This window comes from Nerophis ophidion, linkage group LG03, assembly GCF_033978795.1.
Source record: "Nerophis ophidion isolate RoL-2023_Sa linkage group LG03, RoL_Noph_v1.0, whole genome shotgun sequence".
Lineage (NCBI taxonomy): Eukaryota > Metazoa > Chordata > Actinopteri > Syngnathiformes > Syngnathidae > Nerophis > Nerophis ophidion.
In genome coordinates, this window is record NC_084613.1 from 10,821,301 (window position 1) to 10,838,481 (window position 17,181).

General features: G+C 44.4%; 1 protein-coding gene across 1 annotated transcript in view; it reads left to right on the forward strand.

The window, feature by feature from the left end:
* Nucleotides 1–16,974, forward strand: part of LOC133549110 (galactose-specific lectin nattectin-like) — a 40,034-nt gene extending 23,060 nt beyond the window's left edge. Inside the window, exons 2-8 of the mRNA XM_061894247.1 lie at nucleotides 3,537–3,619; nucleotides 3,701–3,763; nucleotides 3,868–3,889; nucleotides 3,989–4,074; nucleotides 8,469–8,603; nucleotides 16,627–16,738; nucleotides 16,872–16,974. Of these exons, the coding sequence (XP_061750231.1) occupies nucleotides 3,701–3,763; nucleotides 3,868–3,889; nucleotides 3,989–4,074; nucleotides 8,469–8,603; nucleotides 16,627–16,738; nucleotides 16,872–16,948 (495 nt within the window). The 5' untranslated portion in view covers nucleotides 3,537–3,619 and the 3' untranslated portion in view covers nucleotides 16,949–16,974. The remainder of the gene's footprint in view (nucleotides 1–3,536; nucleotides 3,620–3,700; nucleotides 3,764–3,867; nucleotides 3,890–3,988; nucleotides 4,075–8,468; nucleotides 8,604–16,626; nucleotides 16,739–16,871) is intronic.
* Nucleotides 16,975–17,181: the final 207 nt, after the last annotated feature.

A 17,181-nucleotide genomic window follows, 5' to 3' on the forward strand; every position in this document is an offset into this window, starting at 1 on the left:
TCCCCTCAGATGCGGCTGATTGGCACCTGGCCACACCTGGTGTCAATCAGCCCGCTCTTATTTACACCTGTCTTCCCATCCAGTCAGTGCTAAAATATTGTCGATGTCACCTCCGTATTGCCGCTCCTGTCGTGTCTTGTCATTGCAGCGAAGCGGTAAGCTATATTTCGGTTTCTGTTCGTAGCTTACTGTCTTTTGTTCCCTGCTTCCGTTTTGTTTTACAAGTAACGACTTCTGTTTTCTTGCTCGCTACCCGCTAGCTTCCACGCTAGGCCCCTTTTTGTTTTTTCTAGCTTCCATGCTAAGCTCCTTTTATTTTCTAGCTCCCATGCTAGCTCTCTTAGTTAGTTATCCGCCTCGTGCGCGCCTTTTGTTGTACCCCTTTGGTTTGTTCTTGTTTTAGTATCTTTATTTAATCATGTTTTCTCACTCCATGCCTACTTCCATCTCTGCATCTTGGGGTTCGTCACCAACTAACTGACACAGATCATTCTTAGCTGACATTGCCTAACAGAATAAGTAATGAATCATTTTGCTGGTAAACACAGTGTTAGAAATAACGTTCAAAATGGAAAACATTCACATGCATTTTAATCCATCCATCCATTTTCTACCGCACCTGTTCAAGAAGTCACATTATTGGTAAGAAGTATTTTATTTATTATTGGTTTGCTTCAGAATAAAATGTTATTAAAAATATTATGTTATTATGCTATTAAAAATAATGAGAGACTTATTGTACTCTAAAAATGTTGGTCTTACTTAAAAGTTGTATTAAGTGTTAAAAAAATATAATACGGTTCTCACGGAAATACATTTAAAAATATTTGGCTTTCACGGCTCTCTCAGCCAAAAAGGTTCCCGGCCCCTGCTATAGTACCTCAGTTGTACGTCCCCCTCTCAAGAAATGAACATTTTTGCCAAAACTTTGCCCAGTGTCGTGTACCACTAAAGCGAAGTAATTAACTCATTATGTTCTACATAGGGTGAATGTTCACCTTGGAGAAAGCAAACCACCAAGTTTAATTAAACAGTGGTATTTGTCAGGTTCAAACACTGAGGACATCTATTAAACAAGACAAGTAGCAAGGAATCAAACAGAGACATAATTACATTTGGCTCAATGAGGAGAAAGGCGTAGACACTGCACCCTTGTACGGTGTCGTCCCACGCTCTGACGAAAGATTCAATCGATCTATCAATGTTTATTTATATAGACCTAAATCACAAGTATCGCCACAAGGGCATCCTCGGTTCAGGGCCCACATAAGGGCAAGGAAAAACTCACAACCCAGTGGGATGTCAACGTGAATGACTATGAGAAACCCTGGGGAGGACAAGATATTTGATGTCCGAACTCATAACCTTTTTTTTATTTTTGCAAATAATAATTAACTTTGAATTTTATGGCTGCAACCCGTGCCAAAGTAGTTGGGAAAGGGCATGTTCACCACTGTGTTACATCACCTTTTCTTTTAACAACACTCAATAAACGTTTGGGAACTGAGGAAACTAATTGTTGAAGCTTTGAAAGTGGAATTCTTTACCATTCTTACTTCATGTACAGCTTAAGTTGTTCAACAGTGCGGGTTCTTGTTGTCGTATTTTACGCTTCATAATTTCGATGGGAGACAGGTCTGGACTGCAGGCGGGCCAGGAAAGTACCCGCACTCATTCACTACGAAGCCACGCTGTTGTAACACGTGGCTTGGCATTGTTTTGCTGAAATAAGCAGGGGCGTCCATGATAACTTTGCTTGGATGACAACATATGTTGCTCCAAAACCTGTATGGACCTTTCAGCATTAATGGTGCCTTCCCAGATGTGTAAGTTACCCATGCCTTGGGCACTAATACACCTCCATACCATCACAGATGCTGGCTTTTGAACTTTGCGCCTAGAACAATCCTGATGGTTATTTTCCTCTTTGTTCCGTAGGACACCACGTCCACAGTTTCCAAATTTAATTTGGAATGTGGACTCGTCACAGCACAGAACACCTTTCCACTTTTGCATCAGTCCAGCTTAGATGAGCTCGGGCCCAGCAAAGCCGGCGGGTTCCTGGGTGTTGTTGATAAATGGCTTTCACTTTGCGTAGTAGAGTTTTAACTTGCACTTACAGATTTAGCGACCAACTGTAGTTACTGACAGTGGTTTTATGAAGTGTTCCTGAGCCCATGTGGTGATATCCTTTACACACTGATGTCGGTTTTTGATGCAGTACCGCCCGAGGGATCAAAGGTCTGTAATATCATCGCTTATATGCAGTGATTTCTCCAGATTTTCTGAACTTTTTGATGATTTTATGGACCGTGGATGGTAAAATCCCTAACTTCCCTGCAATAGCTCGTTGAGAAATGTTGTTCAAAGACTGTTCGACAATTTGCTTACAAATTGGTGACCTTCGCCCTATCCTTTTCTGTGAATTACTTAGCATTAAGCTGCTTTTATACCCAATCATGGCACCCACCTGTTACCAATTAGCCTGCACACCTGTGGGATGTTCCAAAAAAGTGTTTGATGAGTATTCCTCAACTTTATCAGTATTTATTGCCACCTCTCCCAACTTCTTTGTCATGTGTTGCTGGCATCAAATTCTAAAGTTAATGATAATTTGCAACAACAAAAAAATGTTTGAGTTTGAACTTTGTAGCATATTCAACAGAATATGGGTTGAAAATGATTTGCAAATCATTGTATTCCGTTTATATTTACATCTAACACAATTTCCCAACTCATATGGAAACGGGGTTTGTAGATTGACTAAGGTCTGACATGTTTAGTAACTTTACCAGTGGCAGTAGCCAGATGCAGATGGCGGTGCGTAACTGGCAGCCTGGACGAGACACACTCACGGACTTTCTAATTGGTCAAACGGTGTGGTGCGGTGACATCGAAATGAAAACAATAACAAGATTTCGGGGCTGTAAATGTAATTTTGAAATGAGCACATCCCGGCTGAACTACTGTTATCAGTTATCGAGATATTGGAAAATAACAGGATTTATCAATGCCTTTTGACGTATTAGGGCCATTTGATGATGACTTGACATAGGGCTCCTTTAAATCAGTGGTCCCCAACCACCGGGCTGTGGCCCGATTGGTACCGGGCCGCAGAATAATTTAATTTTTTTTAATTAAATCAACATAAAAAACACAATATACACTTACAAATAGTGCACCAACCACAAAAAAACTCCCTTTTTCATGACAAAAATGTCCCTTTTTCATGACAAAGAAAAAAATAAATTATTAAGCGTTGACCGGTCCGCAGATACAAAAAGGTTTGGGGCCACTGCTTTAAATAAAAAAAACAACAACATTTTGGGCCAGAATACAGGAGATTGTAATCTTGCGAAACCTGTAGAAATTATCCACAATTTGTTCTTGTCTTTAGCTGCCTTGTGACATAATAACCTGCCATTATAACGTGAAGTCATTTCTGTTTTTTAACATAACTGTCCCGCCCGCAGAAGAGCAAAAGTAACATTGCAGGCATTTTTCGAAAATACGACACCTGTTATTATTTTCGACAGTTTTCTTTTGGGGTTGCGGTCGATGACATTTAAAAGGAGGCTCTTTGCCGCATCGTCTCATCCTCAGACGTCAATCAGGGAAGGTAAGATTGCACATCTGACTTCTTTTGAATATCTAAATTAATGCCGCACTGGAAATTGAATGTGTTTTCCAAAATGCTCAGATGGCATTTTCTCCACGGGTGTTGTTGATCCTGGCTGCCGTCGGCGGACTGCTGACGGGGAGTGTAAGTAAATATAATTAATATGACTGATTCTTCTTAATAACTCATGCTTCTACTGTACAAAAATTAGTGTAGACATGTCAACAATGCTCTTTTCTTCTCCACAGTGGTGTTTTGACCACAGGAATGGTTGGTTGCTGGTGCTATTACGCTCTTATTTGACACGTTTTGCATTTCAGAACCATTTTGTGGCTGAATAAATTAGTTGTTCCAATTAACATTTTGCAGATAATTGCTGCCCTGAAGGCTGGACTCAGTTGAACGAGCGCTGTTTCATCTATGACGATCATGACTTTAACTTTTTAACTGCAGAGGTACGGGAGCAATTTCACACTTTTCAAATTTTTTTTTTTTTTTTACAATCAACTCAAAATATTGCGGGATTTTCTCCATGATTACCCCAAGTGATAAAAAAATATTAAAATACATTGTTGGTCCCTAATGAATTATCATCAAAATATACTGTCAGAAAGCGGCTTGAAAAATGTGTAAAACATCATCTATGCTACATTTTGAGCAAAGAACCACCATTACATGTTATGTAGACCACAAGGAAGTCTTTTACATTTAGAAAAAATTAAAATAACATGACTCCTTTAAAGGCCTACTGAAACCCACTACTACCCACCACGCAGTCTGATAGTTTATATATCAATGATGAAATATTAACATTGCAACACATGCCAATACGGCCTTTTTAGTTAACTAAATTGCAATTTTAAATTTCCCGGGAGTTTCTTCTTGAAAGGTGTACGCGTGACGTCACGGACTGTTAGGAAATATTAGCGCTGCACACACACACAGCTAAAAGTCGTCTGCTTTAACGGCATAATTACACAGTATTTTGGAGATCTGTGTTGCTGAATCTTTTGCAATTTGTTCAATTAATAATGGAGAAGTCAAAGTAGAAAGATGGAGTTGGGAAGCTTTAGCCTTTAGCCACACAAACACATGGTGATTCCTTGTTTAAAATTCCCGCCGGTGAAACTTTACTATGGATCAGAGATGTCAAACGAACATGGATCCCGAACCGAATGTCAACCAGCAGTTTTCAGTGAGAAAATTGTGGTAAAAAGTCGCCACTTACCGTAGATCAGCTGAGCTTACGTCGTCCATTAAGGTGCCGTCGACTTCCCTGAGACACTAGCCTCAAGACACACACCTCCGACTATCAGGTACTATTAAACTCACTAAAACGCTAGCAACACAATAGAAAGATAAGGGATTTCCCAGAATTATCCTAGTAAATGTGTCTAAAAACATCGGAATCCGTCCCAATGCTATCGCGTTTTTTTTTTCAACTTGACATTTTTTATTTATTTTTTTATCTAGTCCGTCGCTATCAATATCCTCAAACACAACTCTTTCATCCTCGCTCAAATTAATGGGGAAATTGTCGGTTTCTCGGTCCGAATAGCTCTTTTTGTTGGAGGCTCCCATTAAAAACAATGTAAGGATGTGAGGAGCCATCATGTGACATCATCGTCTGCGACTTCCGGTACAGGCAGGGCTTTTCTGTTAGCGACCAAAAGTTGCGAACTTTATCGTGGATGTTCTCTACTAAATCCTAAATGACACTGGCCTCAAGACACCCGTGGACACACACTTCTCCGACTATCAGGTACTATTAAACTCACTAAAACACTAGCAACACTATAGAAAGATAAGGGATTTCCCAGAATTATCCTTGTAAATGTGTCTAAAAACATCGGAATCCGACCCAATGCAATTGCCTTTTTTTATTTTTAACTTTTTTTTTTTTTTTTCTTTTTTTTTTCTAGTCCGTCGCTATCAATATCCTCAAACACAAATCTTTCATCCTCGCTCAAATTAATGGGGAAATTGTCGTTTTCTCGGTCCGAATAGCTGTTTTTTTTGGAGGCTCCCATTAAAAACAATGTGAAGATGTGAGGAGCCCTCACCCTTGTGACGTCATCGTCTGCGACTTCCGGAACAGGCAGGGCTTTTCTGTTAGCAAGGAAAAGTTCCGAACTTTATCGTGGATGTTCTCTACTAAATCCTTTCAGCAAAAATATGGCACTGGCCTCAAGACACCCGTGGACACACACTTCTCCGACTATCAGGTACTGTTAAACTCACTAAAACACTAGCAACACAATAGAAAGATAAGGGATTTCCCAGAATTATCCTAGTAAATGTGTCTAAAAACATCGGAATCCGACCCAATGCAATCGCGTTTTTTTTTTCAACTTGACATTTTTTATTTATTTTTTTTCTAGTCCGTCGCTGTCAATATCCTCAACCACGACTCTTTCATCCTCGCTCAAATTAATGGGGAAATTGTCGGTTTCTCGGTCCGAATAGCTGTTTTTGTTGGAGGCTCCCATTAAAAACAATGTAAGGATGTGAGGAGCCCTCCCCCTTGTGACGTCATCGTCTGCTACTTCCGGTACAGGCAGGGCTTTTCTGTTAGCGACCAAAAGTTCCGAACTTTATCGTGGATGTTCTCTACTAAATCCTTTCAGCAAAAATATGGCACTGGCCTCAAGACACCCGTGGACACACACTTCTCCGACTATCAGGTACTGTTAAACTCACTAAAACACTAGCAACACAATAGAAAGATAAGGGATTTCCCAGAATTATCCTAGTAAATGTGTCTAAAAACATCGGAATCCGACCCAATGCAATCGCGTTTTTTTTTTCAACTTGACATTTTTTATTTATTTTTTTTCTAGTCCGTCGCTGTCAATATCCTCAACCACGACTCTTTCATCCTCGCTCAAATTAATGGGGAAATTGTCGGTTTCTCGGTCCGAATAGCTGTTTTTGTTGGAGGCTCCCATTAAAAACAATGTAAGGATGTGAGGAGCCCTCCCCCTTGTGACGTCATCGTCTGCTACTTCCGGTACAGGCAGGGCTTTTCTGTTAGCGACCAAAAGTTCCGAACTTTATCGTGGATGTTCTCTACTAAATCCTTTCAGCATAAATATGACACTGGCCTCAAGACACCCGTGGACACACACTTCTCCGACTATCAGGTACTGTTAAACTCACTAAAATACTAGCAACACAATAGAAAGATAAGGGATTTCCCAGAATTATCCTAGTAAATGTGTCTAAAAACATCGGAATCCGACCCAATGCAATCGCCTTTTTTTATTTTTAACTTGTTTTTTTTTTTTTTTTTTTTTTGCTAGTCCGTCTTTATCAATATCCTCAAACACGACTCTTTCATCCTCGCTCAAATTAATGGGGAAATTGTCGTTTTCTCGGTCCAAATAGCTGTTTTTGTTTGAGGCTCCCATTAAAAACAATGTAAGGATGTGAGGAGCCTTCACCCTTGTGACATCATCGTCTGCGACTTCCGGTAAGGGCAGGGCTTTTCTGTTAGCAAGCAAAAGTTCCGAACTTTATGGTGGATGTTCTCTACTAAATCCTTTCAGCGAAAATATGACACTGGCCTCAAAACACTCGTGGACACACTTTTCTCCGACTATCAGGTACTATTAAACTCACTAAAACGCTAGCAACACAATAGAAAGATAAGGGATTTCCCAGAATTATCCTAGTAAATGTGTCTAAAAACATCGGAATCCGTCCCAATGCAATCGCGTTTTTTTTTCAACTTGACATTTTTAATTTATTTTTTTATCTAGTCCGTCGCTATCAATATCCTCAAACACGACTCTTTCATCCTCGCTCAAATTAATGGGGAAATTGTCGGTTTCTCGGTCCGAATAGCTGTTTTTGTTGGAGGCTCCCATTAAAAACAATGTAAGGATGTGAGGAGCCATCAACTTGTGACATCATCGTCTGCTACTTCCGGTACAGGCAGGGGCTTTTCTGTTAGCGACCAAAAGTTCCGAACTTTATCGTGGATGTTCTCTACTAAATCCTAAATGACACTGGCCTCAAGACACCCGTGGACACACACTTCTCTGACTATCAGGTACTGTTAAACTCACTAAAATACTAGCAACACAATAGAAAGATAAGGGATTTCCCAGAATTATCCTAGTAAATGTGTCTAAAAACATCTGAATCCATCCCAATGCAATCGCGTTTTTTTTTTCAACTTGATATTTTTTATTTATTTTTTTTCTAGTCCGTCGCTATAAAATATCCTCAAACACGACTCTTTCATCCTCGCTCAAATTAATGGGGAAATTGTCGTTTTCTCGGTCCGAATAGCTGTTTTTGTTGGAGGCTCCAATTAAAAACAATGTAAGGATGTGAGGAGCCATCACCCTTGTGACGTCATCGTCTGCGACTTCCGGTACAGGCAGGGCTTTTCTGTTAGCAACCAAAAGTTCCGAACTTTATCGTCGATGTTCTCTACTAAATCCTTTCAGCAAAAATATGGCGATATCGCAAAATGATCAAGTACGACACATAGAATGGACCTGCTATCCCCGTTTGAATAATAAAATCTCATTTCAGTAGGCCTTTAATCCTTTAATGCACCTTATAATTCGGTGCGCCTCATATATGAAAACATTTTTTTTTCTAAATATAGACCATTCATCGGCAGTGAGCCCTATGATCCAAAAAGTCCAGTACCCCCCATTACCTACACTGTTACTAGCAGTTATTTACTCTTTAGAATGCACAGAAAGAAGAAAAAAGTGTTATTTGTTCACATAAGATTAAGGATGATGAGTAAAATAAAAAATAAAAAAATCACATCCTCTTTAAAACATGAAATTACGTCATGTTCAAATGTTATTTTTTTTCTTGCTTGCAGACAGTGTGCATCATTCTCGGTGGGAACCTGGTGTCCATTCACAGCACGATGGAAAATACCCTCGTCAGACAACTGATTTTCCAAAGGACCGGGGAAAATAACCCAACCTGGATTGGATTCACTGACGCAGTCGTGGTAAGATATTTACTTACCGATAAAAAAAAGGGCTTGAGAAGTCTTGAGATATTGTACTGACCGCCGTATAAGAAGGTACTTTATCCCGAGAAAACATTCCGACCATTACTTGCCAACCTTGAGACCTCCGAATTTGGGAGATGAAGGAGTGGGGAGGGCGGGGTTTGGTGGTAACGGGGGGTGTGTATATTGTAGCGTCACGGAAGAGTTAGTACTGCAAGGGATTCTGGGTATTTGTTCTGTTGTGTTCATGTTGTGTTACGGTGCGGATGTTCTCCCGAAATGTGTTTGTTATTCTTGATTGGTGTGGGTTCAAGGAGTGGCGCATATTTCTAACAGTGTTAAAATTGTTTACACGGCCACCATCAGTGTGACCTATATGGCTGTTGACCAAGTATGCTCGCATTCACTTATGTGTGTGTGTAAAAGTCGCATATTTTATGTAAGTGGACCGGCATGGTGTTAGTATGAAAGAAAATCGGACGTGAAGACAGGTTGTAGAGGACGCAAAAGACAGTGCCTTTAAGGCACGCCCCCAATACTGTTGGAAATCGGGAGAAATCCTGGAGAATGGTTGCCCCGGGAGATTTTTGGGAGGAGCACTGAAATTTGGAGTCTCCCGGGAAAATCGGGAGGTTTGGCAAGTAGGATTCCGACAAAGAAGTGGCATCTTTTATTTGCCGTCTATAAATTAAACAACGCAAACAGCAGGTGGCGCCAAACAACTTCTCTTCAAGCGCGTCACTAGCACATACGCGGAAGAGATTAGTGATAGATAGTGAGGTAAAATATACCGTATACAATTATTTTACATGATTGGAGCTAGCATGTGTTTGTATTTGGTAGCGGAATGGCCGTTTTCCCCCTGGGAATGGTCGGTCTGGGCCCTTGCAGTGGCGAGGAACTGAGGATGGCTGACTATCGATCTTGGTCCCGGGGTGTCAAGATGTTAAACGACACAGGACGACCAAGACTGTCCAGAGTGGCAATCCTAACAGAGCTAGTAGTTTTGTTGGACGAGGTCCTGACCGTTCGCCAATTGTGTAAAAACTTTGTAGTGGTGTATACTGAACACATGCTGGTGGTGCTCCATGGAGCTCTGGGCTAAATGGCCACTTTTCCCCCTGGGAACGGTTGGTCTGGGCCCTTGCAATGGCGAGGAACTGAGGATGACTGACTATCGATCAAGATGTTAAACGACACAAGATGACCAGGACTGTCCGAAATGCCAATCCTAACAGACCTAGTAGTTTTGTTGGACCAGGTCCTGACCGTTCGCCAATTGTGTAAAAACTTTGTAGTGGTGTATACTGAACACATGCTGGTGGTGCTCCATGGAGCTCTGGGCTAAATGGCCACTTTTCCCCCTGGGAACGGTTGGTCTGGGCCCTTGCAATGGCGAGGAACTGAGGATGACTGACTATCGATCAAGATGTTAAACGACACAAGATGACCAGGACTGTCCAGAGTACCAATCCTAACAGAGCTAGTAGTTTTGTTGGACCAGGTCCTGACCGTTCGCCAATTGTGTAAAAACTTTGAAGTGGTGTATACTGAACACATGCTGGTGGTGCTCCATGGAGCTCTGGGCTAAATGGCCATTTTCCCCCTGGGAACGGTCGGTCTGGGCCCTTGCAATGGCGAGGAACTGAGGATGACTGACTATCGATCTTGGTCCCGGGGTGTCAAGATGTTAAACAACACGGGACGACCAGGACTGTTCGAAGTGCCAATACTAACAGAGTTAGTAGTTTTGTTGGACCAGGTCCTGGCCGTTCGCCAATTGTGTAAAAACTTTGAAGTGGTATATACCGAACACATGCTGGTGGTGCTCCACGGAGCTCTGGGTTAAATGGCCATTTTCCCCCTAGGAACGGTCGGTCTGGGCCCTTGCAATGGCGAGGAACTGAGGATGGCTGACTATCGATCTTGGTCCCGGGGTGTCAAGATGTTAAACGACACAAGACGACCAGGACTGTCCAGCAGAGTGCCAATCCTAACAGACCTAGTAGTTTTGTTGGACCAGGTCCTGACCGTTCGGCAGTTGTGTAAAAACTTTGAAGTGGTGTATACCGAACACATGCTGGTGCTGCTCCATGGAGCTCGGGGCTAAATGGCCACTTTTCCCCCTGGGAACGGTTGGTCTGGGCCCTTGCAATGGCGAGGAACTGAGGATGGCTGACTATCGATCAAAATGTTAAACGACACAAGATGACCAGGACTGTCCGAAATGCCAATCCTAACAGACCTAGTAGTTTTGTTGGACCAGGTCCTGACCGTTCGCCAATTGTGTAAAAACTTTGAAGTGGTGTATACCGAATACATGCCGGTGCTGCTCCATGGAGTTATGGGTTAAATGGCCATTTTTCCCCTGGGAACGGTCGGTCTGGGCCCTTGCAATTGCGAGGAACTGAGGATGGCTGACTATCGATCTTGGTCCCGGGGTGTCAAGATGTGACCGACAAAAGACGACCAAGACTGTCCGGAGTGCCAATACTAACAGAGTTAGTAGTTTTGTTGGACCAGGTCCTGGCCGTTCGCCAATTGTGTAAAAACTTTGAAGTGGTATATACCGAACACATGCTGGTGGTGCTCCACGGAGCTCTGGGTTAAATGGCCATTTTCCCCCTAGGAACGGTCGGTCTGGGCCCTTGCAATGGCGAGGAACTGAGGATGGCTGACTATCGATCTTGGTCCCGGGGTGTCAAGATGTTAAACGACACAAGACGACCAGGACTGTCCAGCAGAGTGCCAATCCTAACAGACCTAGTAGTTTTGTTGGACCAGGTCCTGACTGTTCGGCAGTTGTGTAAAAACTTTGAAGTGGTGTATACCGAACACATGCTGGTGCTGCTCCATGGAGCTCGGGGCTAAATGGCCACTTTTCCCCCTGGGAACGGTTGGTCTGGGCCCTTGCAATGGCGAGGAACTGAGGATGGCTGACTATCGATCAAAATGTTAAACGACACAAGATGACCAGGACTGTCCGAAATGCCAATCCTAACAGACCTAGTAGTTTTGTTGGACCAGGTCCTGACCGTTCGCCAATTGTGTAAAAACTTTGAAGTGGTGTATACCGAATACATGCCGGTGCTGCTCCATGGAGTTATGGGTTAAATGGCCATTTTTCCCCTGGGAACGGTCGGTCTGGGCCCTTGCAATTGCGAGGAACTGAGGATGGCTGACTATCGATCTTGGTCCCGGGGTGTCAAGATGTGACCGACAAAAGACGACCAAGACTGTCCGGAGTGCCAATACTAACAGAGTTAGTAGTTTTGTTGGACCAGGTCCTGACCGTTTGCCAATTGTGTAAAAACTTTGAAGTGGTGTATACCGAACACATGCTGGTGCTGCTCTACGAAGCTCTGGGATAAATGGCCATTTTCCCCTGGGAACGGTCGGTCTGGGCCCTTGCAATTGCGAGGAACTGAGGATGGCTGACTATCGATCTTGGTCCCGGGGTGTCAAGATGTGACCGACAAAAGACGACCAAGACTGTCCGGAGTGCCAATACTAACAGAGTTAGTAGTTTTGTTGGACCAGGTCCTGGCGGTTCGCCAATTGTGTAAAACCTTTGAAGTGGTGTATACTTTACACATGCTGGTGGTGCTCCATGGAGCTCGGGGCTAAATGGCCACTTTTCCCCCTGGGAACGGTTGGTCTGGGCCCTTACAATGGCGAGGAACTGAGGATGACTGACTATCGATCAAGATGTTAAACGACACGAGATGACCAGGACTGTCCAAACTGCCAATCTTAACAGACCTAGTAGTTTTGTTGGACCAGGTCCTGACCGTTCGCCAATTGTGTAAAAACTTGCAAGTGTTGTATACCGAACACATGCTGGTGCCGTGCCATGGAGCTCTGGGCTAAATGGCCATTTTCCCCCTGGGAACGGTCGGTCTGAGCCCTTGCAATGGCGAGGAACTGAGGATGGCTGACTATCGATCTTGGTCCAAGGGTGTCAAGATGTTAAACGACACAAGCCGACCAGGACTGTCCAGAGTGCCAATCCTAACAGACTTAGTAGTTTTGTTTGACCTGGTCCTGACCGTTCGCCAACTGTGTAAAAACTTTGAAGTGGTGTATACCGAACACATGCTGGTGCTGCTCCATGGAGCTCTGGGCTAAATGGCCATTTTCCCCCTGGGAACGGTCGGTCTGGGCCCTTGCAATGGCGAGGAACTGAGGATGGCTGACTATCGATCTTGGTCCAAGGGTGTCAAGATGTTAAACGACACAAGCCGACCAGGACTGTCCGGAGTGCCAATCCTAACAGACTTAGTAGTTTTGTTTGACCTGGTCCTGACCGTTCGCCAATTGTGTAAAAACTTTGAAGTGGTGTATACCGAACACATGCTGGTGCTGCTCCATGGAGCTCTGGGCTAAATGGTCATTTTCCCACTGGGAACGGTCGGTCTGGGCCCTTGCAATGGCGAGGAACTGAGGATGGCTGACTATCGATCTTGGTCCCGGGGTGTCAAGATGTTAAACGACACAAGACGACCAGGACTGTCCAGAGTGGCAATCCTAACAGAGCTAGTAGTTTTGTTGGACCAGGTCCTGACCGTTTGCCAATTGTGTAAAAACTTTGAAGTGGTGTATACTGAACACATGCTGGTGGTGCTCCATGGAGCTCTGGGCTAAATGGCCATTTTCCCCCTGGGAACGGTCGGTCTGGGCCCTTGCAGTGGCGAGGAACTGAGGATGGCTGACTATCGATCTTGGTCCCGGGGTGTCAGGATGTTAAACGACACAGGACGACCAGGACTGTCCAGAGTGCCAATCCTAACAGAGCTAGTAGTTTTGTTGGACCAGGTCCTGACCGTTCGCCAATTGTGTAAAAACTTGCAAGTGTTGTATACCGAACACATGCTGGTGGTGCTCCATGGAGCTCTGGGCTAAATGGTCATTTTCCACCTGGGAACGGTCGGTCTGGGCCCTTGCAATGGCGAGGAACTGAGGATGGCTGACTATCGATCTTGGTCCCGGGGTGTCAAGATGTTAAACGACACAAGACGACCAGGACTGTCCAGAGTGCCAATCCTAACAGAGCTAGTAGTTTTGTTGGACCAGGTCCTGACCGTTTGCCAATTGTGTAAAAACTTTGAAGTGGTGTATACTGAACACATGCTGGTGGTGCTCCATGGAGCTCTGGGCTAAATGGCCATTTTCCCCCTGGGAACGGTCGGTCTGGGCCCTTGCAGTGGCGAGGAACTGAGGATGGCTGACTATCGATCTTGGTCCCGTGGTGTCAGGATGTTAAACGACACAGGACGACCAGGACTGTCCAGAGTGCCAATCCTAACAGAGCTAGTAGTTTTGTTGGACCAGGTCCTGACCGTTCGCCAATTGTGTAAAAACTTGCAAGTGTTGTATACCGAACACATGCTGGTGGTGCTCCATGGAGCTCTGGGCTAAATGGTCATTTTCCACCTGGGAACGGTCGGTCTGGGCCCTTGCAATGGCGAGGAACTGAGGATGACTGACTATCGATCAAGATGTTAAACAACATGAGATGACCAGGACTGTCCAAACTGCCAATCTTAACAGACCTAGTAGTTTTGTTGGACCAGGTCCTGACCGTTCGCCAATTGTGTAAAAACTTGCAAGTGTTGTATACCGAACACATGCTGGTGCCGCGCCATGGAGCTCTGGGCTAAATGGCCATTTTCCCCCTGGGAACAGTCGGTCTGGGCCCTTGCAATGGCGAGGAACTGAGGATGGCTGACTATCGATCTTGGTCCCGGGGTGTCAAGATTTTAAACGACACAAGACGACCAGGACTGTCCAGAGTGCCAATCCTAACAGACCTAGTAGTTTTGTTTGACCTGGTCCTGACCGTTCGCCAATTGTGTAAAAACTTTGAAGTGGTGTATACCGAACACATGCTGGTGCTGCTCCATGGAGCTCTGGGCTAAATGGCCACTTTTCCCCCTGGGAACGGTTGGTCTGGGCCCTTGCAATGGCGAGGAACTGAGGATGACTGACTATCGATCAAGATGTTAAACGACACAAGATGACCAGGACTGTCCGAAATGCCAATCCTAACTGACCTAGTAGTTTTGTTGGACCTGGTCCTGACTGTTCGCCAATTGTCCAAAAACTTTGAAGTGGTGTATACCGTACACATGCTGGTGCTGCTCCATGGAGCTCTGGGCTAAATGGCCACTTTTCCCCCTGGGAACGGTTGGTCTGGGCCCTTGCAATGGCGAGGAACTGAGGATGACTGACTATCGATCAAGATGTTAAACGACACAAGATAACCAGGACTGTCCGAAATGCCAATCCTAACTGACCTAGTAGTTTTGTTGGACCTGGTCCTGACTGTTCGCCAATTGTCCAAAAACTTTGAAGTGGTGTATACCGTACACATGCTGGTGCCGCGCCATGGAGCTCTGGGCTAAATGGCCATTTTCCCCCTGGGAACAGTCGGTCTGGGCCCTTGCAATGGCGAGGAACTGAGGATGGCTGACTATCGATCTTGGTCCCGGGGTGTCAAGATTTTAAACGACACAAGACGACCAGGACTGTCCAGAGTGCCAATCCTAACAGACCTAGTAGTTTTGTTTGACCTGGTCCTGACCGTTCGCCAATTGTGTAAAAACTTTGAAGTGGTGTATACCGAACACATGCTGGTGCTGCTCCATGGAGCTCTGGGCTAAATGGCCACTTTTCCCCCTGGGAACGGTTGGTCTGGGCCCTTGCAATGGCGAGGAACTGAGGATGACTGACTATCGATCAAGATGTTAAACGACACAAGATGACCAGGACTGTCCGAAATGCCAATCCTAACTGACCTAGTAGTTTTGTTGGACCTGGTCCTGACTGTTCGCCAATTGTCCAAAAACTTTGAAGTGGTGTATACCGTACACATGCTGGTGCTGCTCCATGGAGCTCTGGGCTAAATGGCCACTTTTCCCCCTGGGAACGGTTGGTCTGGGCCCTTGCAATGGCGAGGAACTGAGGATGACTGACTATCGATCAAGATGTTAAACGACACAAGATAACCAGGACTGTCCGAAATGCCAATCCTAACTGACCTAGTAGTTTTGTTGGACCTGGTCCTGACTGTTCGCCAATTGTCCAAAAACTTTGAAGTGGTGTATACCGTACACATGCTGGTGGTGCTCCATGGAGCTCTGGGCTAAATGGCCACTTTTCCCCCTGGGAACGGTCGGTCTGGGCCCTCGCAATGCCGAGGAACTGAGGATGGCTGACTATCGTTCTTGGTCCCGGGGTGTCAAGATGTTAAACAACACGAGACGACCAGGACTGTTCGAAGTGCCAATACTAACAGACCCAGTAATTTTGTTGGACCAGGTCCTGACCGTTTGCCAATTGTGTAAAAATTTGGAAGTGGTGTATACCGAACACAAGGATGGAACAAAATTAAATTTATATCGCTCTGATAATTGTTATGTTGAGAAAGGGTGGGATTTAACAAGATATGCTTCTTCCTACTCCTCCTCGGACACGTTGAAAAGAAAACTGTCAACCTTAGTTTGTGCACAATTGCTATGTGGTTTGCATGTCCGATATAAAATGAACTGAACATCGTCCGCTGATCATTACTTGCTCATTCGGCTTCACTTCAGAGGTCAAATTATTCAATAAACACAACAACTTCAAAGCCAGAGCCATTTATCAACAACACCCAGAAACACTGCCGGCTTTGCTGGGCCGGAGATCATCTAAGATGGACTGATGCAAAGTGTAAAAGTCTTCTGTGGTCTGACGAGTCCACATTTCAAATTGTTTTGGGAAACTGTGGACGTCATGTCTTCCGGACCAAAGAGGAAAGGAACCCTCCGGATCGTTCTAGGCGCAAAGTTGAAAAACCAGCATCTGTGATGGTAAGGGGGGTGTATTAGTGCCCAAGGCATGGGTAACTTACACATCTGTGAAGGCACCATTAATGCTGAAAGGTACATACAGGTTTTGGAGCAACACATGTTGTCATCCAAGCAATGTTATCATGGACGCCCCTGCTTATTGTCGATAAATGTAATGTGTCTTCTAGGAGGATTCTTTTATTTGGACCGATGGCTCAATTGTAGATTTCACCAACTTTGGAAACAACCGTCCTAACAACAATGGCAACCAGGACTGTGCGATAATCAACTTCAGAGGAGGTATCAGTACAGCTTCTATATCTCGTCATTCATACGAGAAAAGTCCATCCAACGTTTATTTTACCCTGCAATAATCATCACATAAATTTGTATATTGGTATATATTTGGCATATTTCTCGTATTTTCTTGCAGAGGATACCTGGAACGATATCAGATGCAATAGGAGAAGACCTTTTGTTTGTGCCAGAGATGTGAAACATTCCCATTAAAACTTGCTGAGCAGCGTTTTTCCCACCCCAGAGTTTGTGTTTCAAAAAAGCTGGCACAAGTGGCAAAAAAGACAGAGAGAGTTGAGGAATGCTTATCAAACACTTATTTGGAACATCCCATAGTTGAACAGGCTGATAGGGAACAGGTGGGAGCCATGATTGGGTATAAAAGCAGCTCCCATGAAAAGCTCAGTCGTTCACAAACACGGAACGGGGCGAGGGTCGCCGCTTTG